Raw genomic sequence first — 23,923 nt, forward strand, 5'->3', positions numbered from 1 at the left:
AAGTTATTTTATGTAAAATAAATTAATGTTGTGTTATTTATTATGTAACTTGTTTATAAAAAAGAGACAGTTACTCTCCTAACATGACTGGGTGGACACTTACCTCTGCACCATCTCTATTTTGATTACTGGTCATTAATAAATACAATATAAATTGTGAATAACAAATATCATAACTCTTTTCTCACTGCAAACTACAATAATTCACCTAATATTAATAAATAAATAAAAAGACATGGGCCTAATCTTAATAAACTCCAAAGCCACCCTAAAACCTAAATCTCTTTTTTTGTAACAATTTAAATCTATCCTGTATTAACACATGGTTTAACATTTCTATTCATTTTCATAATTAAATGGTGTTAATGATTTGGATTAAGATGGGGGACTTATCATGTTGAGCGTGGAGAGCCTTGAGAACCGATTTCGAGTCTGTGCAAATGATAGCATCTGACTTTTTATGGGTGACTTGAAGGATTGCATATCCTTCTGCAGTGAAAATCATTGTCTCCGGATGGAGAGAGAAGTGGGCCGTGATGATGTTTTTTGGGTCAACAAAGGCCGCTGTCACGGTGTTGGTGGTTTTCGACCCGTCTGTGGCAACGATGGTGTTGATATTTTGGCGGGCTTCCCATTCCTTGAAGGTTTGTTGGATGAATGTGTTGGGGAGATTTGAATTTTGGAAGGCAAGGTCATCGGGATGGATGTTGTGGTTGGAGGCGTTGGTGATGCCAAATGACTTTGATGGACGATTGGATGATTGAACGTTGTGCAGGAGAAGCTAGGAGCGGGTGAAGTGAATGAACAGAATCTTAACAAGGGAGGCGCCTGTATTGTTGTGGATGTTCTGAATAATGAAATGGAAGAGGTAGTCAGTGGTAGCTTTCTTGATGTAAGTGCAGTATTGTTTAATGATGCATTTGTGGAAGAGGCGATCGAGAGAGGGTTTGTTTGCGGCGCGGAGTCTAACGATGTTGGTAGAGATGGGGAGACCAAGGTTGAGTTTGATATATTGGGTTTGAATAGCCTCTAAGGTGTGGAGCTGTGTCTTGATAAGGGTAGCTATACTTTTTTTTTTACTCCGCCCTGTGGCACTAAGAGGGCCTCTTATAGCAGGCCCATTATGGGTTCGGCCAGGCCCACAAGGGCGACCTGGTGGGGAGGGAGGGGGCCCGACATATCCGAACGGACCACCCCCGAAAAATTCCGGGGGATCCCAGGTCCCCCAAAGTGGTAGGCTGCCACCTTGACCGCTCGGCCATCCGGGGTAGCTATACTAGGGATGGTGTATATAATGATACTACCAATGGTGCTGTTAGCAATGCAGAGGTTAGTAGGGTGGCCGCCTGTGTTTTTGTTGCAGAAAATGTTGAGAAGTTTCCTTCATTTGTTGTGGATGTATTGAACGTGTGTAATCCATGAAAGGTTAGCTGTGATAAAAATGCCGAGCATTTTCAGTTTGTTAACTTCGAGGATGTTCTGCCCCTGACATCGTTGATGCTGGCCCAATTCTCAAGGGAGTGGATGAAATGGGCAGTGCTGTGGCGTAGATTGAAAGGGTTGTTCTCGTGAATGATGACAGTAATGTCGTCGGAATAGTCGTAGATTAGTGCGTGTTCGTTTTCGAGTTTAAAAATATCATATGAAGAGGGCAAAAAGAACGGAGAGGCCTTGAGGAATACCTCTGCATTGGGTGCCCGGGACACCCCCTAGTGGGCGTTCTAGCAGCAGCGGTGTCATTCCACGGTTTAAATAATAAATTCCTATTGCAAATAAAAATAATAATATTCTGAATTTTTTATGGTGTACCCTACTAAAACGTAGCCGAAAACGCAAACAAACTGCATGAAATAATAATATACTGAATTTATTGTTAATTTAAATGATTGCTAGAGGTGCCCCTAGTGGCTGTTTTTGTCCTACAGTGACAGGAAGAATCCGGTTTTTCAGCTTTATATATCGTGTTTCCCCGAAAATAAAACCTAGCACAGGTTTTGCTGAATTGCGAAATATAACACCTCCCCTGAAAGTAAGGCTGCGTACACACTAGGCGTTTTTAAACGCGCGTTAGCTCGGCGTTCGACGAGCGTTAGTTCGGCGTTAGTTCGGCGTTAGCACTGGCTCAGTTTGGAAATGGACGTGAAAGTAATTGATTGTGTGTGCCTCCTCCATCGTCGCTATAAAAGACGATGGCAGAGGCAAAGAGAATTTTGGGTGCACCCAATATTACGAGATAGACTGACATGGAATGTTTGCGACATTGTATCCAAAACTAAGACAAAATAAACCCAGGTTTTTTAATTCTTTTAAAATACAGTAGAGCGTCGATTTTCCGAAAGTCAATCATCCGAAAGAATTCCAGTCGGCAAATTTAAATTTTCGCCAGTGCTGTGGCGCTGTAATCTTTGGCTATGTCTTGGGCTACTCAAATATTTTACGTTTTTGATAACAATAGTCTTTGTTAGGCTTAACATCGACGAAAATTCAACGCGAAGCGACACGCAACGGAGAAAAATTTCGACATCGGACACGTTAAACTATTTTTTCGTACGTAAATCAGTTATCCGGACAACCCGAGTCTCCAATTGATTTGGAAAATCGACGCTCTACTGTATCTATAAAATCCTTTGGCGATGGTTGGTCTCTCTTAGATTTCATCAATAAATAGATCAGTATCGAAATGATCGTTCTCCATTTCAGCACATATATCTAAAAGCGCTCGGCTGACGCCCGCAAAACGCGCGATAGAATGTACAGTAACATGGCAGCACATATATCTCAAAGCGCTCGGCTGACGCCCGCAAAACGCGTGTTTTAACAAAAATCTATAAACGCGTGTTTTAACAAAAATCTATAAACGCGTGCTTGGCCAAAAGCGCGCGTTTGAGTGTGTACGCTTACGTACAACTCTTGGTTCTTTAAAACGCGCGTTTAAAAACGCCTAGTGTGTACGCAGCCTAAGACCTAGCAAATTTTTTTTAGTGGTAACGGTCATCGACAGATGGTTGAAAGTGACCGTTGGCTTTTTGAAAGTACAGCCACTGATTGGTCAGCAGACAATCACGCCACACGGCATGATTTGCATAAGACTATAGCTTGCGAATCACAGATTTGCATAACGTTACGGCTGGTGATCGCTAATTGGTCGGCCGGGAATCTCGCCCCATCACATTTGCATAGTGCTACGATTCAGTAAGCACTAATTTGTCATCGAGCCCGATGTCGACGCTATGAGAAGGTTAAGTTGAAGCGAGAGTGGGAAGTCCATTCCAGCACGAGAACTTCGTAAGTTCACTGCTGAGGCCTGATTGTAAGGCAATCAATGGCCTAGCCCAGTCTTTGGATCGGGCGATGAAGGCTATTTTTGTGAATGGTCTCTACTTGCTTGGCACTTGGGCTGGGGGACTTTTCTCCCATCCAATAGGGGTGCTGTATAGGAGTAGTCGTACCGGATGCCAGATCGGTTTTACCGGTTGAGGCGTTCAATAAACTTTATCGACGTCGACAAGACCGGATATGTCACTCTCGTTTAAGTTAGACTTGGAAATTTTTTTGTTCAACAATAAATGTGAATTCTTCTTCATGGAAAAATAAGACATTCCCTGAAAATAATACCTAGCGCATCTTTGAAAAATTAATACAAGACACTGTCTTATTTTCGGGGAAATACGGTAGTAGACTAGTAGCCCGGGACGCACCCTAGTGGGAGTTCTTTACAAATTCCAATGAGACGCGGTTCCTTTTGACTTTTTTGTTCCTATCAATATGCTCTACAGCTCTGTTAAATTAAAGTCCCAATCGCATCATACGGATCTACATTTCTACTTATTAAACATTCTATAAAACTTTAAAATAGTTAAATTTGTTTATTTACCTTTGCTTGTAAACCTCGACTTTAATTTAAATGTATCCGCCATTTTTTTCAACAAATTTCCCGTGAGTCAATGCGCGACATTCACTGACTTGTGAATCACGGGATGTTGTAAACGTGCGGCGCAAGGTTAATCAAAGCATATAATAATTATTTATACCATTCCGTGGTATAAATAATAAATTCATATTACAAATAAAAATAATTTATTGTTAATTTAAAATCATCGCTAGGTCGCCCCTAGTGGGCGTTTTAGGCATACCGTTACAGACGGGACACGACAATGGCTTATATATATACAAGATAGAGATTGAAGTTGAACCAAAAAAAAGTTAGGAATAGGGAAGGGGATTAAAAGTCAGATTTAGTTCTTCGATTTTAAATATAGGCTGTTAGAGAAAATTCCAACTTAGACAACATATTTACAGACACACAATAAATTGGAGATGATTAGAGGATGATGAGTTAGAGGTTGACAAATAAAATAGGTAAATGTAGGATGGCAAAAGTTCGGACAGTATTATTAGATAATGACAGTGATAGTGATTAGTGATGACATGGAGGCTAAAGAAAGACATGCTAGTGATGTTTTAGGCCTATATAAACAAAGGACAGGTGTATTAGGCCATCAATAAATCTTCATTCATATTCTACTTTTGATGGTGCAGATTATTATACAGTATAAATTTACCAAATATGTAGAGCCAATGTGAGTGTCATAAGAAATGTAATTTCTCATGTCAAAAATACAATACTGTTTCGTCCCAAATACAATTTCTCATATACTGAATCAATTAAAATTGCATAGCAGACTTTATGTAGTGTTAAAGTTAATAAATTATTTAAAAATAGTTTATCTGGATTAAATTTTCTATGGTTATTTAAATGTATTAGAGGATAAGCTATGATTTTCCTAATTGTCATACATATGTAATAAAATAAAACAGTAAAATGCAAATTTATTCACTTATATTACATTACCTGTTCATTACCATTACATATTCTGTTCAATACATACGTATTAATGCTCTGAATATATTATATTCAGAACATTACGTACAAAACTTTCATTCACAATATGTAAAAATTAACAGTTTTAAAAAGATCTCTATTTAAAACCTGGATAAATTAAATCAAAAATATAATTATTTTCGATTTATCCGCATCCTCATCTGTAATTTCAAATTATCATCTTATTAAATTTTATAAATCATATATACTTTTTCTTTCTTTATACATGATATAAAATTTAAAAATGTAATTATGAATAAGATCTTTTGACAGAACAGTAGAAAAAAAGTTACAAAAACACTTCAAAATGGTAAAACTACCTACTACTAAATGGATAAACAATCTTCTCGCCTAACAGTGACTAATGCCAGCTATTGGCAACCTGACACATTAACTGTACTTTAGAGCGTAGCGCAAGGACTAGTATATCCACATTGACTCTGATTTGGCCAGTTTTTAATTTTTTTTTTCTCACCACTTCAAATTATTTATCGCTACCAGTTTTACTGACTAATTAATGCAGATGCCGGTAGCCTTATCAGTTTGGCATCTGGAAAGCAAAAGTAACATGTTAAACTGTCACTTACAAGGAGAGGGCCAGAGATTTGGGTCTCTGATACGAATGAAACTTGGCGAGCATGTAGCCTTAAACACAAACAGCTCCTTGTCCAAATAATAGGACCCACTTTTCGAGCATTTCCAAAAATTGGGCCTGTAAAAATTTAGTGTTTAGCTTATAAGTCTCTATAAGTTTCATATCCAAGAGTAAAGATAGTTGTGAATAAATCTACAGAACAGGAAATGATGTCACAATTTTTAATTTCTTGTTTTATAAGGTTTAAACGTGAGGAATAGAGAGGTTTTCATTGCAAAAATGTGTAGATCTTACTAAGCCAAAGACTTATAAACTAAACACTAAGTTTTCAAAGGCCTAATTTTTGGAAACGCTTGACAAGTAGGTCCTTTTATTTGGACAACCAGCTGTTTGTGTTTAGGGCTACGTGATAACCAAGTTCGGTTTGGATCAGAGACCCGAACGTCTGGCCCTCCCCTTGCTAGCTAGAGGAATCATTTTTGAATAAATTTTTAATGAATAATTCTGAATAACACATTTCATCACAATGTTTAAACAGTATTTCACAGGTCATTCTGTCATGACAAAATGTAATGTTTCATTCAGTAGACTATTTTATTTATTGTAATTTAATGCCTATGTTATTAACAATATTTGATAAATACCAAAAACATGAGAAAAAATTATTTTGTGTGTTTAAGTCAATAAATATTCATTTTACTATGCTTATTAATTTGAATTCTTATTGATTTTATTTTATTATTTCTGTACTAATTTTACATATATTTTTAATTTTTATAATTTCCTTCATAATATTTTTTTAATTTTATGAAACCAGCAACTCTTACCTAAAGGTTTCTCTGGATGCCAAAGATTTTAAATCATTTTTGTAAATGTATTCAGCATCACCATATAATGGAGACATAGCTTCAAACTATTACAATGGTTGTCACCATTACTGGGTGACAAAACCTACAATAAAATTGCCATGTCCCCACATCTGACAGACAACATGTTAAAATACATATTATATAAAAATGGCATTTATTTGATACTTTATTAAATTAATTTTTACAACACTTATTTGTTTTTTCTTCATTTAAATAATTTTTCCCTAAAAATTTTGTTGGAAATATAAAGAAAGGTTTGTTGTAACCTCTTAATATGAATTTTGGAAATAATTTATGATGCAGGAACTTTATAGCCAATTTAAAAGTACAAACATTCAAGAAAATTATGGAAAAAATAATGCTTTCATAATGTGTCTTCACTGTTTTCATTTTATAATTTTCAAAATTAATTATAAAAGATGATGTTAATGTATAATCAATACTTTAATTGGGTCATTAAGGAAAACTCTTAATTCCTTTTAGAATCTCAAGGGAACAGGAATGGTGATCTGAAATCCAATCACACAATGAATGAGCAATAGAAGGGAACCTAGTTTAGGAAGGCTAATGGAAAGTTTGCTACTGAAATAGAACAAACTTTTCATTTCTAGTATGAAAAGAAATCAAATAAAAGTTACAAGATTTAAGTTTGATTAGATATAATGAATATAAGAAGCAGAGATGACCATACATTGCAGAACTTTGTGTATATGTCCTCTTTTCCTCTTGGTTGACCTTTCACTAATTCCCAAAGATACACAATATTCCATTATCAACAAACAACAGAAAATTTGTGGCTTTTAGCCTATTCTGTGAATATAAAAGAAACTAATAAACAATATTTGTCCACTGTCCCAAGAAACTTCATCGTATGTTATTCAAAACAACATTCTTTGTCTTCAAGGCCACGATAGCCCCGAGCCACCTTGTGGGAGCACTGATCCAACATTGAATTAGAGTTTGAAGCTTCTTCCATAATGTACAGTGCCCTTTTTATAGCTTGTGCCATCCCCATTTTTATAGTCTGCCATGTTACTAACTGCATCCACATCAAACACTTATAGTGTGTGTGAAATTTGGTGAATTCTTGTCTTTTCATGTTATTACTGTTGCTGTATGTTATTCAGGTACAAATAAATCAGCTTTACTTTTTCACCATTCTCTTTGAATAACCCTGTATAATCATAGGTTATATTACAAAGTTAGTATATTGCTTATTATAAGCTATTATTTTTGTTTTTATATAAAGTTGTTTGATTTTGAAGATAATCCTTGAAAATATTTAATTGAATAAAAAGTATGGATAAATTGAACATTGTCATTATATTACCAGTAAAATTTAACACATTACAGGAGTCATAAGTAAGAAAAGAATTTTGAAATTGAATTAATTACAGATGATAAAAATTTGTAAATAAAACTATAAAATTATATATAAATTGTCAGAAGTTATCATGTTGAAAATTATTTAACAACTAGAAATTCCCCCTTCAAGTATGATGGCCTACTTCCTGTCAAAAAACAGAGATTGAAAAGTTGAGAAGAGATTTCAATAAATTTAAGTAGCAGCTATTTCTACAAATTAAATAACTTATACTGTCCATTGGAACATTTGGAACATACTGTAATTGATGCATGATAATACATTAAACAACAGGCTTATTAGATGGTTACTTCTGAATGAACAATAAAACATCATGGAGTCACTATGGAAAGTTTTTAAAAAATGCATTATAGAAATGACATGATGTAACTAATTTTTTAAAATTTAACGTTTAAATTTAAAATTATGCTACTTGCCAAAATATTTTAAAATGCAACTTAAGGTAAATGTCACTCAGCTGGAATCAATAAAACTTTTTTATAGCTAATAGCTAATATTTCTGCAAATTAGCAGCTTATATTTTGTCAGAACATAAAAAGGATATAATCAAACTTTCACCCGATTGGACAAAAATAGCAGGAGTTATATAGAATTCATAAACACAAACAAACAAACACACACACTATAGCTTTTATATTATTAATTACTTCATATTAAAACAAACTTTTCAAATTTAATTTACTTTTATTTTCTATATTTATATATAATAAACCAATTTCTTACATAGAGAAAATGATTATATGCTACAGGATTATATTTACATTCATCCCCGTTTATGGAACATTACAAAGATGTCTCTAAATTCACAACATTCATTTATATATATATTTATAACTATATACACATGAATTCTACCATTAATGCTTATCTTCTACATTTGAGGCTTTCTATCCTATTTGTATTGATATATTACAGAATGAGAGAATGTTTTCTAGAATTTGATAAAAATCTTAAATCTATATTTTGATGGCAGTTATTATACTTATCTGGAATTATCTTACAGCATTTTTTGTTATACAGCTAATGTTCGTAAATTCTAAAATAATGAAAACTGTTAGGTATAGTAATTGTTATTAGATATAAATATTTATATGTTATGGGACAATTTCTATTTTTATTTTTCAAGCACCATTAATAGTTTTTAAAGGAAATGTTCAGTTTACATCATTTTTTTATGGTCGACATTATCGAAGAAATTAATGCCTTTATTCCTGAGTACTATAAGTTCTTCATTACAAAAAAATCTTTTAAAGATCAAACTTGATCGGAATTGTTTAAGTCACATTTACAATTAACTATTGTATAATATCAAATTCAAAATATAGACCACATGAAAGATAAAAAGTTACAAAACTTTTAATACTGTAATTTTCAAAAAAACATTTTTATAAGAAAAGGAATATATTCATTCCTGATTTCATATTTGGGATCATTAAGAATAGAGATATTAATTACATAAAATCTAAAATGATTCGTAAGTTATGACATTTTCAATAGGTAAATCACTTACACTGGAGTAGTCAAAAGAAAAGTTTACTTGTGACAAGTAGACTTTGCAACATGAGCTAATTATTTATTGCCCTGTTGTGTTACAAGAAACATTTAAAATTCCTCATTCTTCTTGTAAATAAACTTTTAATTTGATTACCTTGTATTATTACTAATTTCTATGTTACACGAGAATAAATAGAATTTTAATGTATGTTTTTCTAAAGGATGAAAACAATATCTCGATATTAGTATATGTGGACACAATTAATTGATTTTAAGTTCAAAAGTTAATTAATGTTTGTTAATATTCTGACAGAATAACTCTTATTAATCAGAAAATAACACATAATTTATCTTATCTGAAATTTAACTTTGATGTAAAATGAACATGATCTTTAAATACTTGGTTTGTTTTATTTTATTTTTTTTTAAATTAGTGAAGAAAGTTGGCATTTGTTACAAGACACATTGGTTACATTTTGTAATACGTGCATATTTACAATATAATTTCTTCGTATTATGAACATCTAATTCTAGAAATAATGTTGTAAAATATACATATAATCTTTTACTTAGTAAAAGTAATTTGTGCAAAAATTTCACACAAACATAAATGTTGCAGTTTAAGTAAAACTGCACATAAATTTATTGATATGTCACATCATCATATTGAATCTTTAATCAATGTAAAGCTATTAATATTTCAGTTATTTGTACAAGAGCAGAACTTCAAATTAGTTGTATTCAACATTTTTCTTAAAAGCAAATTTCCATTATTATGACATTCTCTATGAGAAGGCACATTAAAATGTTTAGATTTTGTTCTACTTTATGAAAAATTCTTTTTTTAGTATAGAATTCCAAATAAAATTTTGTAATTTTTAACTAATAACTGATTACTTGCACATTTTGTTCTTCATATAATTCTCAGACACACAAAATAGGTTAACATAAATTTAAAATTTTTTTAAATAATAAATTTGGCACTGAAATTTCTCTCTTGTTACTGTATAAGACAAATACCCTCCATAGTATTTACATATCCAACATGAAATTGTTAAGTGACAGTGACATTCTTTCAATTAGTCTTAAGCAGGTTGTAAAATCACAAAAAAAAATTGTAAAATCTGACAAAAAGAATAAATCTTGATTTTATAAATTACTGTATATGTATGACTAAATAATACAAACTGAAATTTCCTTCCTTTTTGTCAGCAAATAGGTTTCTTAAAACAACTTAAAAGAAAAAATACATCTTAAAAATCAAAATAAGTTAAAAATAAAATCATATTATAAAAATAGATCTTTTTTCCCGTGTTTAATATGTTTATAACTGTACATTACATATATTTTTTACAAAAGTATTTAAATTCATTCTTGAAAGTTAAGCAAACATAGTTCTACAAATAACAAATTAATCGAAAAAAAAATTCATTTCGGCCATGCAAAATTGTTGGATTCATATTTACAGAATCAAATTAAAATCAAAACAACAGACTAATGCTCTGTTCGTACATTTATAATTACGATGAATTATACACACACCTGAGATGAAGTTAAGATGAAGGCACCACATTTGTTGAATAATGTCTCAAAGCCATGTTCAACATTTTGAACTAAGATTTTCATCTAAAATTTTGAGATATGCTTATTCCATTTTTTTTTTTCAAATATAAGTAAATTGTTTGCCATTAAAAATTTTCACTAGTTTTTTTTATTAACTATTTTTATGATTATTTAATTAAAATAGCAAAATATGCTCAATCTTCCATCAAGAAATATTTGATTGTATGATAAAATTTAACATTTTTTTTCTATGTTTGCTTTTAAAAATTATCAAATGAATTTTGTTCAAAATCTCCAATAAAATATTTGATTCTTAATCACAGCCTTAAAATTTCATATAAGCTTAAATTTTGAAAATAATTCTTCAAAAAATAAAAAAAACAAAAAAGAAAGATAAAAATTTTATTTCAAATTATTTAAATATGCCATATACCACAACAATCTGTTTATATAATCTAGATGTTAAAAATAAATATACTGAATAGAGAACAAGAAAAAAAAACAACAATTAAAATGCAAACAGGTATTCTGTTACCTTTATTATAAAGGAATGATAAATCATCACAAAATTTATTTTACTTTCACGATAACTAATCTTGACCCTGTTTCTGATGGCACAAGGAAAATACTACAAAATACAATTTTGAAAAATATATAATGCATATATTTTTCTATTTTATATTATATTGACACATCTAGAATTAACTTTTTTTTTTTTTTAACAAAGCTTTTCACAATATGGTTTTATAGCAATCAAAATATGGCACAACTAATTTTGGAGAAAACAAAAAAATACGATAAAAGTAAATTTGAATTAGTTATAAATGCAGCAGACATATAATATTTACAATGTAAGAATATTTATATACATAATAATTTATAAATTTAATTACATTTATAACAATCATATTGCACCAAAATATTGTAAATGACTAGTAGATAATCTCAGAAAACAGTTAGTAAAAAGTTATCACTTTATAACATCTTATAAGAAATAAATTTTCAACTAACATTGTATGTACAATACAGATTGTTTCAAATAAATGATGGATGTGGTCCCACTGCTAATTGATACCAAACTAACAAATGGCAAATACATAGTTACCAATGCTCATGTTTGCTATATTGAAAGACAATTCAAAATAAAGTCCTGTAAAATTGTTTCTGTATAAAATACATAATATATTAATTATAAAATATTCTTCTTTTTTATTTAGGAATACAGTTAATTCTGTATCCCATTTAGTGTTTTAACCAATTTAAATGATTTGGATTGAATATATTTACATAAAAGTGTTTTGTGCCATCAATTCTAATATAATAATTTTGCAGTCTATATACAAATATAAATTCTTGGAAACTCAATTCTTAAATATAACAAATAACACAATGTGTTAATTTCTTGTAATTAGTTAAGTCATTAATTGGAAAAATATATTAGTTAGTGATTTTCTTGATATTAATATGCTAAAGCTAGGTTGGGTCTAGATACAATTGCTAATAATAAAGGAATGTCAGATGGATCTAATTTTAATGATTTTGCAATATTATCTAATTCTATTGATGAAGAATTATTAACAAATTCAGCTAGAGACAAACTTCTGAAATACAATTCTTGCAGTCTGCTCTCCAGATACATCATACAATTTTCCGGAGTAATGTCTAGTAAATACATTTGCGTGAGAGATTCACAGATTTCAGAAATGAGAGGTGACATCATAACAGGATTGTTGTTAGTATTGCTCAAAACAGAACTACTTGAAAGTAATTCAATTTTCCAATGATCAGTATCAGCCAAGATACACAGTGCTTCAGATACTTCATCTTCAATAAATGAGAATTGTNATCATCAGAAAGCAAATTTCTCCCAAACATTTAAATACATTTTATTGTATAGATAACTTTAACTGCTTATATAATGTATAAAAAGAAAGATATATTTTTAAACTTAGAAAAATTATTTTAAAAATTTTTTGTAACAGGCAATATGTAAAATGTGTCCTTAAAATTTTGTCCTTTTTTGTGCACATGAGGAATTAACAGTCTTCCAGACAGAGTCGACCTTCTTTAGAAGCTACTCATCTGCCACAATATGTAGAATGTTAAAATCTTCCCTCCTTTATCAAAATGTATATTTTTTAACTGATTCCACCATTGCCAGAGGGAAGATTTTAATGTTTTACATATTGAGGTGGACATGTGGCCTGTAAAGAAAGGTTGACTCTGCCTCTCTCAATTTAAACACTAAAATAGACATTCTGTATCAAGTTGATGAAAATGTTACAAGGAAGACACTACAGATAAATTTGGCATTGACATTTCCACTGTATCAAAACTTGTTAAAAACCATACCAAAATTCAAAAACTTTCACTTGTCATCAACTGCATCAGGTTGTAAGCAAATATGTGTAAATTCTCACTTGGATGTTGAGTGCATGCTGCTTAAATGGTTCAAGTAGACCTGTTCTGTACACTTGTCTACTGAAAAGTTAGCTAGTACCTAACCTTAAAAAGTTATAAACCTTCCTATGCATTTTGAACAGTTTATCTATTGTAATCTAACGATTAGGATTTACAATTTGTTTGTACAGTTATTACGTATTTATAAACAATTATTTTACATTTGATTTTTTTACTTTACTATATGTAATGAATTTGGTGCTTGATAATAACTTGTATGTATTTAATGTTGCAAATGTAGGATATATATATAAGTAGGTTTACGTGTACTGGTCCAATTAAAGCATTTTCATCAACTCTCAAGCTCACCTCTTAATGACAACTCTGCTTAATTAATAATACCATATTCTGACAGTCTCACAGATGTGATATTAAATGGGTTTGACTATTTCACTTTTTACAATATAATAAAATTATTTTTTGTACAAACGTAAGCCATGCTGGATATTCAATTATCCAAAGACTTCAAACCAGATTATTTTTGGCTATAATATGCTAATTATCAGTAAATTATTATAACCTATAAATAATCCAGCTTTACATCTTTGGCTAATTTTTATGTATATTATATTATAAAATCATAAAAATCAGACTATATAAACTGTAGACATACTATATTTTCAATCTTAATGTGAGATTGTGGAGATGGGGATTAAATTTATTAAATAAAAGAAAAAAACTAAAATATTATTTTGTCATTAAAAACAACACATTTTTGTAATTTTGTGGGAAAAGAGGAAAAAGGGGAAATAAACCTTCCTTTTTCAACTCCTGACTTTCCATGGCAAGATCTTATCACATATTTTTTGACAAACATCTATCAACTTGAGTCGTGATGAATGTCCCGTCATATGATAAAAATCCTAACCCCAATTGGAGGAGATTACAGGATATAAGGAGCTAACACACACATCTCAGGATTGACTCATGCATAGAAGAGTGTAGATCAAAGCTCCATCTGGCAACCCTCTCGTCTCCTCCAAATTCGCCAGCAAAAAGAGATGCAACACTATGAGAAAACTTCTGACTGTTTCAGAGGTATTATGCACTTGGTTTCATAAACTCTCTCTCTTGATAATTAGAGGAGTACATAGTTAGGCCATTGGCCTAGCTATATTTTATGCCAGTTGTATTTATCCATTGCTTTACCTAACTCATTAAACTTTTGTTTATTTGATGTTGAATGAATTTATTCAGAAATCGGGCCCTATTGACTTACCCACAGCACTCCCCACTCGAAGTTATATGCAGCCCTCCTACTTGCTTTTAACCCTACAAAGCCACCCACTGACAGTTGTGCAGGTCCTACCAGCCCGACGTTGCACTAAGGTGAGAAAAGTAGTAAGCTTCTCACTGTGGATTCTCGCATTAAGAACAGAAATTTGGTTATAAACAGGAGTTTATCTAAGAACACTATCATTAAAAATCCATTTACGATTTGGAAAGACTGTTTTGAGATTCAACAAATCTTAGGCGAAGTCAAGTCCAAGTCATTACAACAATGATTTAATTCAATAAACAAAAAAAAGCAATAATTTATTGTTATATCATCACAAATTCAGGCTGCCCAATAATTTTTAAATTTTAAATTTATTTAATTTAAAGTATATTCTCTCCAACTCAAATTAGTAGCGGCTTGCCCCTCTACATCATACTTTTACTTTAACAATAGAGCCATGCCAGTCATCTAACTCCTTTCAAGGAAAAATTTTTGAATTGAAATAACATGACTTCCAGCTTGCATCTGAAGTTCATATATAGTTAATCAGTGACTCCTGCTCTTATGCTTTCCATATCTGGTCTTAAATTTCATTTATCTAACACTATTTTTGAGATTAAGGAAAGATAGAAGGATGACTGGGAATTTATAGGTCTATAATTTTTTCAAATTGCAGCCCAATAATTTGATTATTAATACTTTGCATTTATAAATAAATTTTAATTGATGAAAACTTAGTTCTTTATAAATTAACCAAGATGATAATCAATTTTCTATTTTATTTACAAACATTTTTACTTAATCACCTTCCATAAATCCCCATTTTACTTAAATATCACAAGAATTCAGATCAAAGACCTTGAATATGTCTTGTTTCAAACAGACAAAGTTAATGTTTTCTTAGAAGTAAGAAGTCATATTGAAAATTTGTAAATTGTACATATCTCATTTTCTTTGATTACAAACAATCGTTCAGAATGATTAACCAAACAACTAAATTGAAATATAAAAAATAAAAATAATATCTAAATAAAAATTTTGTAAATAATTTTTAACATAGTTTGTAAATGGTCCTTTAAAAATGCTTAATAACAACTTTATTTTAGAAATATTTTCTTTAAAGATTTTAATAACTAATTGATTTGAATCATAGACTTTAAAAAGTGCTTAATTTTTGTTAGAATGCTTAAAAATTCATTATTTTTTTCTTATGAATTCAGTTTTCAAAAAGCAAGTCTAGTTTCCACTTGTAAAAAACACTACAGAAAACAAAAAACTTTAAAAAACTGAGTTTATCTTTTCCGTTATCAAATGCAAAAACAAAAAGTTAATAACTAATATAAAATGAGAATGGATATGACATTCAGGACAGCACAATTATTCCAATTTCTTTTTAAAGGTATGTTGTTAGATCAACATGCATGAATATCTAAAATCTTTCTAACATGTCGAACTGCCTTGTTTGATTTAATCAATTAATTTGTTTAGTAAATACTAAACAAATTAATTGATTAAATCAAACAAGGCAGTTCGACATGTTAGAAAGATTTTAGATATTCATGTTAAATTCATGAAAAAATTTATGTATCTTACAAAACTATGGGTGACAAAACAGAGGCTCTGTTAAGAGGTTATGAGCATCATCAGAAAATTCAGAAATTAAAATATAAATTTTTAAAAATTTCTAAATATTCTTTGATGTTTTTATAATGAATGGATGACCTCTGCAGTTTGATCACAAGCACTCTCTCGTCTCCTCCAAATTCATTTTAAAATTGTTTCCAAACTAATTTTGGTTGAAGAGTTCATATACTGTCTTGAACAATACAAACAAACTCCATATTCAATGGAAATCTGAAGAAAAATAGATTTGGAAGTCTTAAATTTTCTATTTTGTATTTTGTGTATCCAGTGAAGCAACAACTCATTAGCATTCTATCTACAATATATATATATTTTTGTAGTTTTTGAATTGAATTTGTATAAATAAAGTTATATCAATAAAAATTAAACTATTAACTACATTGATGATGCCAACCAAACTTTCACATAAAAGTTTTTTACATACAGAGTATACTTAAATGTGTTCACTCTTTTGAATTTCTAATAGTATTAATAAGTTTTGTCATATTCAGGAATCACTTCTTACATCCAATAATAACAACACTTAACATTTATATTTTTAAATTATTAAAATACTTTTTATATAATATTTTTATTACTAAATTGTAAAAACTGTATATTTAATATTAAATTTACACATGTTAATTATTATATACAATAAACTTTTAAAAATTACCTTGTATCCAAACAAATATAATTTTCTGGAAGAAATACCATTTCTTGTTCTTGGTCGTACACATCACAACACCGAATAAAATAACTGAGCACAAACAGAAATCTATAAATTATATTCATTTTCTTCCCAGTCACTATAATTCTTGTTACTTTTGGTTTATAATCAGTTGCACCATATATATCTCTGAAAAAATTCAATTATGAATCAAAAAATTATATTTTCATTTATATATCAATTGCATTTTTCTACACATCAATGTCATTTGTTTTTTTGAACAAAACAAATTAGTCTTGCTTCTTAAGCAAAAATATTCAAATTGTAAATCTTACTATATAAATCTGAAAGCATAAAACAGAACGAAGACTCAGACAAAAAAAGTAATTGATCATGGATAGGACCTAAACCCACATTTATACTTTGAATGTATCTTGTTTAACAATAATTTCAGTCATTTTTGTTCATGCACTAAATGCATTTTAAAGTATATAGAAAAATCTTACATTTGTTTAAACTTAAAATTTTATTCCAAATAACAGTTAAATCATAAATTAATATGTTAATGTAACATTTTATGATCTCACATTATGACTATTGTATGTGAAATTTATAATTACAATTTTTATTTTTTCGTGATATCACATATAGTATCATTACAGTATATCATATGAAAATGTCAGAAAAAAAACAAAGGTAATTTTTGTTTAAATAAAAACAGAATAATTTCAATTTCTCAATAGAAATAGAGTAATGCATTGTTCTTACCTATTTCACTCATAGCAGATTGAGTGAAATATTAAATATAATTAAGTTTTTACCTATCATTAAACATAATTCAAATATACACTTTCTAATGGAAGCACAATCTGCTTTCATGTCTCATCAAGATAGTGAACTGGAAAGTTTGATCAAAATAGGACTACAAAATAGTGTTATTGATGACTAATCATTTTAAATAATATCCATAGTACTTGATTGGTATTGTTTGTCCATGGTGCTGCTACTTAGGCAAAATGGACAAATAATTATAGTTATTTTCATTTTTCCATTCAGAATATTTTTTATTGCAAATAATAGTAAATGTATAATTTTTAATCTAAATGTTTGAGTTTAATTTCATAAAGTAAGCCTGCACAAATAACTGAATTTGAAGCTCACATTTTGATGCCTGTTTTACATTTATTGTAAATAACTATACAGTTAAAACTTTTCAACAAGCTTCTGTAAAAGTGAATTTAGAACAGTAATAACAACAACATGTGATTTACAAGGAATACTACATTCTTAATGTTTAAACTAGTAACTTTACAAAACCACAAAAACTTTTTTGGTTATCTGATATACCTAAAATCAAAAATATTTATAAAAATTTCTATTACAACTTACCAATGATCAGTATCAGCCAAGATACACAGTGCTTCAGATACTTCATCTTCAATAAATGAGAACTGTAACAAGTAGATATAATAATAATAATAATGAATACAACAGAATAAAGTTTTTAGATTATAAAATTTTATATAGTTTCTACAAGAATATGAGATAATGTGCTGTAAATAGAAAGCACAATCTCAAACAATGTTCAAATTCAAAAATCAACAGTTCTACTTTTTTAATGATTAGGCATATATTTAAAGAATTAGTAATTTAATCAATAATATGATAAGTGTTTTTTTCTCATCTTTTATAATTTAGCAGCATGATGAAAATACCTTACTAATATGTTGAAACTATATTTACTGATCTCTATTTTTAGATTATTTATATAGTTTTATATAATTAAAAGAATTACTTTGGCAGATGCCACTAAATCTTCAACAATTTCATCCCTGAGATTTCTATAATTTAATTTATTTCTAAAATCTCCATGTATTCCTTGTAAACAGAAACATGGCATAAAATGATCATTAATTCCAGCCATTAAAGACCATCCTAAACTTTTATAAACATTTTCTTTTTTGCGTTCTCTTTCTTTGATCCTTAAAAATGGCATTTCCAAGCGATTTGGTAAATTATCAAATAGTTCCTCCACCTGAAAAGATGTATTAGTGTTTTTCAAACAAAATTCTGTCTGATTTTGTTTGTTATCTTTCATACTATGATAACCTTCTTCTGGACTTTTCGATCTAATGCAATAGCTGTCACAATTTACTTCTAATTTTGATTTAGCGTCCTGTGGGGGCCGAGGGGGGAGAAATAAAAAAATCTCGACGAACGATAATAGGTGATATATATCGTCATCGTCTCCCTTGCCGTTTGGATTGCCGAGCGGTAACAATCAACGACATGTGGAAGCAGTTGAGTCAGAGATAGATGCTTCGTTTACAAACAACACAACCGTTTATTAAACACGAAAGAAGCTTACAAGACTACTGCGATCTTGGAAGTTCTACGTCGGCTGCGGTCGCTGGGTCTTCCTCTCCTTTCCAAGATAGTCCCATTTTGAAGGAGTGTCCCTTGTTCGCGAATGAACCATTCCATCACGTCTGGACGACTCCGGGACGATGCGGTCGACTTCCGTTGAGGGAAAGATGTCGATCCGAGGTCGGGAGATGGAGACGAAGATGGGTGCGAGACACACACACAACAACAGATCCGTCACTTGGAACTTTTGGGAGAAGAAGCCGTCGCGTCCTTGAATTTCCGGGGTTTTATCCGTTTTCTCTCAGATTCCCCTTTCCGATTGGTCTCCCGTCGTCACCTGATGACAATTCGAAACCTTTCGGGGGCGCGGGAGAGGTCAAAATCGAAGTTTAATTCGATCTCCAACCGGAAATGGTCGACGGACTTACATTCTTCTATTGTTTAAAAGTTTTCTATTGTCTAGCGTCGCGTTTTCATATCAAAAATCTATTTCTAACTAACATATTTTTTTCTTTAAAACAATTATTTTAACGCGAATTTTAGTGAGGGTTCGGACCTGTCCAGAGCCTCACAATCCTGTTTATTAGTGAGAGTAAAACCCATAGATTTTTGAGGTGTAAATCTAAGATTATGATATTCTTGCATAAATAATTTGCTATCATCAATAGATTGAATAAATGTTTGATTATCTTTATTTAATGGAATATCTTGATTTGCAGATTTTGACTTTTCTAAATGCGTATCATTTTCTGATGTAGCATTATCATCATTTTCTTCAATCTCACTAATAGTGAAAAGAGGATTTGCAAACAAATTTGAATTATCTATAACATGATCTATTTTATAAGGTAATGAACAGACTAATTTGCCTTCTTCAGGATGATTTGAATACCTATGCTTCTTATTCATATTTTCAATCTCATTAATATTTTTCATTGACTTATTTGTAAGTGGATCTTTGCTGTCGTAAAGCATACTTTCCACAGAAGAAAGCAAGTCTTGAAATGATTTATCATTATACACATTTGAATTTCTGAAATGTTCACAAAACTCACAGAAATCTTTATCTTTGCATTCCTTACACAAGAAATGATTTGCCTGGCATACAAAGTCGTGCCACTTTAACCTTTCTTCTTTTGTAGCGAAATTATTTCGTATTTGTTGGTCAATTTTTGGATTTTCTCCAATGAAAAACTCCACATTTTGCTTCTCTTTAAATATTCTGTCTAACTGTTTAGAATTATGATTGGCTAAAACAAAATTCTTATGATTTGAATGAAATTTTTCCCAACATAAAATTTTTTGTAGCTTCACCTTATCATCTAAAGATTTTTTTCTCCTCCTTTTGCTTTGAAATTTTTCCAGCCATTGCACCATTCTCACAAAGATCATTTACAAGTGTAATTTCTGAAATAATACCATTTTCTGTTTTAAGTGGTTGGCATTTTACTTTTAAACTCTCAGGCATATCTTTTATATCTAGAGTTTCATTTTGAAGTTCTCTGTCATATTTTTCACAGCTGTCAGAAACGTAATTAACAATAGGTTCAACATCATGGACTTTATCTTTGTTTAAAACAACTGGAGATCCAGCAGTATTTGGTCTTTTTACTGGTGAATGCCTTGTATCCAAACAAATATAATTTTCTGGAAGAAATACCATTTCTTGTTCTTGGTCGTACACATCACAACACCGAATAAAATAACTGAGCACAAACAGAAATCTATAAATTATATTCATTTTCTTCCCAGTCACTATAATTCTTGTTACTTTTGGTTTATAATTAGTTGCACCATATATATCTTGTAGTTGTAACCATAAAGGATTATATGAATGAGATTTGGCAACTTGATCCATCCATTTAGATTTGTTCTTCTGATGAAAATTTTGATGAGAATAAACTTTTGAAGGAACTACTGTTGACACCCAAGATAAATGATATGTAAGAACTGCTGTCAGCAAAGTTGATACAAAAAAAATTTGTGTTCTTAGTATCAAAATCTTCTAATAAAGAAACAAATTCTTCAACTAATTGACTATATTTTGTTTGTAAATCATCTACAGAGGTCATTATTGTCAACCACATTGGAAACTGAAGTCTAGGTGCTGCATATAAATCTTGTAGTGTTTTCAAAATCTCAAAGCCCTTATATATATTATCAATAAAATTTTTTCCTTGAAAATAAGCATCAGTTACAATCTGCTTTAATTTATGCATATGACATTCAATCAAATTTATATGAGAAAAGAAAAAGTCTTCAAACAAGCTTTCTTCCTCTTCAAGTTTTTCTAAATTAATGATAATACTAAGTCCTAAATTTACTTTTCTTTTAGCTGGTAAATTATCTAATGATGTTGATTTGGCAGTATTATGAGCAACTCCATATTCTAAACTTGTAGTGAAATTTCTCATTTCTGAATTCTCATTGTATTGTCTCATTGTATTCTCATTGTATTCTCACTGAATTCTGAATTCTCATTGTAGTGAAAATTCTCAGTTCATAACTGCATCAAAAACGCTTGCAGGAAAATAAAATATTCCTTAACACTTTTTATGTGAGTTTTTCTCCTTGTGTCAATGTGCATGTACACACAAATGCACATAATTTAGAAATATACTCAAGTAAACATAATTTTTATGCAATAGAATTCAGTTACAGAATGTAATAAGTTTTTGAAGATGATGATGTTGGATAGTTACTAAAATAACATAGTTATACTTTATGATTACTTTGAGCAGAATGATATGGATATACAGGGTGGGCCATCGAAAACGAAATGGCAGAGTTATCATGTTCGTCCAAGCAAATCGCTTGGACAGGTCGATTTTATTATCAAGGGGAACATCATCTGCAATAAAGTTTGTGATTTTGAATACAACAGACAACAAAATATTTTAAAAACTCATTCATTTTTTATTAACTAAACAAACACTTATTTCGGAAAAAAGTAACACAAACTATTAACAAACATAAAAAAACCTTTTAAGCTGGACCGCATATGCAAGGAAAAAAATATTTCCCCTTGAGAATAAAATCGACCTGTCCGAGCGATTTGCTTGGATGAACACGATAACTCTGCCGTTTCGTTTTCGTTGGCCCACCCGGTATAGTTTTAAAACTTATTTTTGCATATAGTTTTTTCATTCATTTTGATTAATATTTTTATATATCAATCAATTATCAATATATAAATTAAACTACTAAATAATCTTTAATAATCTGTATCTTCAAAATATTCTGAACCAGCAATTCCTAATAAGGGGGATACACACTGATGATTTAGGGTACAACGTTTAAAAAACTGTGTGTAATTGTACAGCACTGTATAATTGATCAAGGTGCAACTGTTTGACAAACATGTGAAATAAAACTTAGCGAAAATAAGCAACTAAGGAGTATGCAAGTAAAAAATGTTGGGATCCACTGATCTAAACTACTAAAATAATCTTAATAATAATCTTTTCACCCACAGCATTATGTTTCTCAATTATTAATTTAATTATTCATTGATTTACAGGTATCTCTTCCTTAATGCATGGTTTGATTAACATACAAAATTAATTGTAGCAATCCCTTTATACGCAGCAGATGATATCCTTGTCAATGATTTTTATATACTTTTTTTAATTAACATGGCTTTAACAGCCATCTTTACTTAACATAGATATGTTTTATCTTGGCAAATTAAGGTTTTGGTAATTTTGCTATTTTTGTTTATTAAAATAAAAATATTTGTTATTAACCAAAAATTTGTCCTAGGGGATAGTGATTGTTTGATTGAGTATCGAGGTACCACTGTACTTGATTAATGTGATTTTGATGTATACAGTACATGTCAAGAAATTTATTAATTGCATTAATGAAGGGATAACTGTAGTAGGTAACTTATATATAGTGGAAACCTGTCTACTACGGAAGAGTTGTTCAGTCCCTTGGGGTTTCATTATAGACAGGTTTAGCTGTACATGCAATGGTTTTAAGGATAAAAATGTATATAATAATATACATTTTTATCCTTAAAACTATTGCATGTACTAATTTTATAATAACTGATATAAAAAATGTTCTTTTTTTATATGATTAAATTCATTAATTAAGGAATAAAAAGTGGCTTAAAATTAATACAATATAAATCTTTTATATTTAAAATTTTTAATTCAAAATGGTCATGGCCATCTGTTTTATCCAAGATTTTAGTTATCCAAAGTAGCATTGGATCATACTACCTCAAATAATTGGGGTTTTACTGTACTTCTCATTTTTACTAATGTGAATTTCAAAGAAATTCATATATTGGAATTACTTGATTTGAATATCATGATGGGTATTAAAGATCATCATTCATTAATTTAGAAATTCAAATACCTGGGTATAGTTGTATATTTCCCTGCAAATCATGGAAATTTTGATTGCAACTTGAGAATAGAATTCCCTTTTTAATATGAAACTCTAATGCTTGATTTTCACAGACATTTTTAGCAGTGTATTATGTCCAAAACTTAAGGACTACATGTATTTTTCAGTTTGTATTCATTTTTCATTATAAGTCTTAGAAATATTTCTATCTTGGTTTTTATAAAATTCAATCTGCAGAAATTTTGATTGCAACTTGAAAAATCCTGATATTATTTCATTTTACAAAAACTGTCAGAACTCTCTATAAAATCGTTCCATTAATTTATTATATAATCATCCACATATCTGTTGTAACAATAAAGAAACATATATTTCATTTAGTTTCTTTATACTGTATGTAAATTTTGTTAATACTGTATTTTATTAATGAGATGTAAT

The 23,923-nt window shown here is 30.0% G+C and overlaps 1 protein-coding gene and 1 pseudogene across 1 annotated transcript; both read right to left on the reverse strand.

Moving 5' to 3' along the window:
- Positions 1-11,377: 11,377 nt before the first annotated feature.
- Positions 11,378-19,053, reverse strand: LOC111628430 (folliculin-interacting protein 1-like). Its single transcript, XM_023372217.1, has 2 exons — positions 18,555-19,053; positions 11,378-12,627 (listed from the first exon to the last, which is right to left on the reverse strand). Exons 1-2 carry the CDS (start codon positions 18,855-18,857, stop codon positions 12,247-12,249), a joined length of 684 nt encoding a protein of 227 aa, XP_023227985.1. The 5' UTR covers positions 18,858-19,053; the 3' UTR covers positions 11,378-12,246.
- A 1,359-nt stretch (positions 19,054-20,412) lies between these two features.
- Positions 20,413-21,541, reverse strand: LOC111628428 (annotated as a pseudogene).
- Between the last annotated feature and the right edge of the window lie 2,382 nt (positions 21,542-23,923).

Source organism: Centruroides sculpturatus, unplaced genomic scaffold, assembly GCF_000671375.1.
Source record: "Centruroides sculpturatus isolate CEXI.00-Female unplaced genomic scaffold, Cexi_2.0 scaffold557, whole genome shotgun sequence".
Taxonomy (NCBI): domain Eukaryota; kingdom Metazoa; phylum Arthropoda; class Arachnida; order Scorpiones; family Buthidae; genus Centruroides; species Centruroides sculpturatus.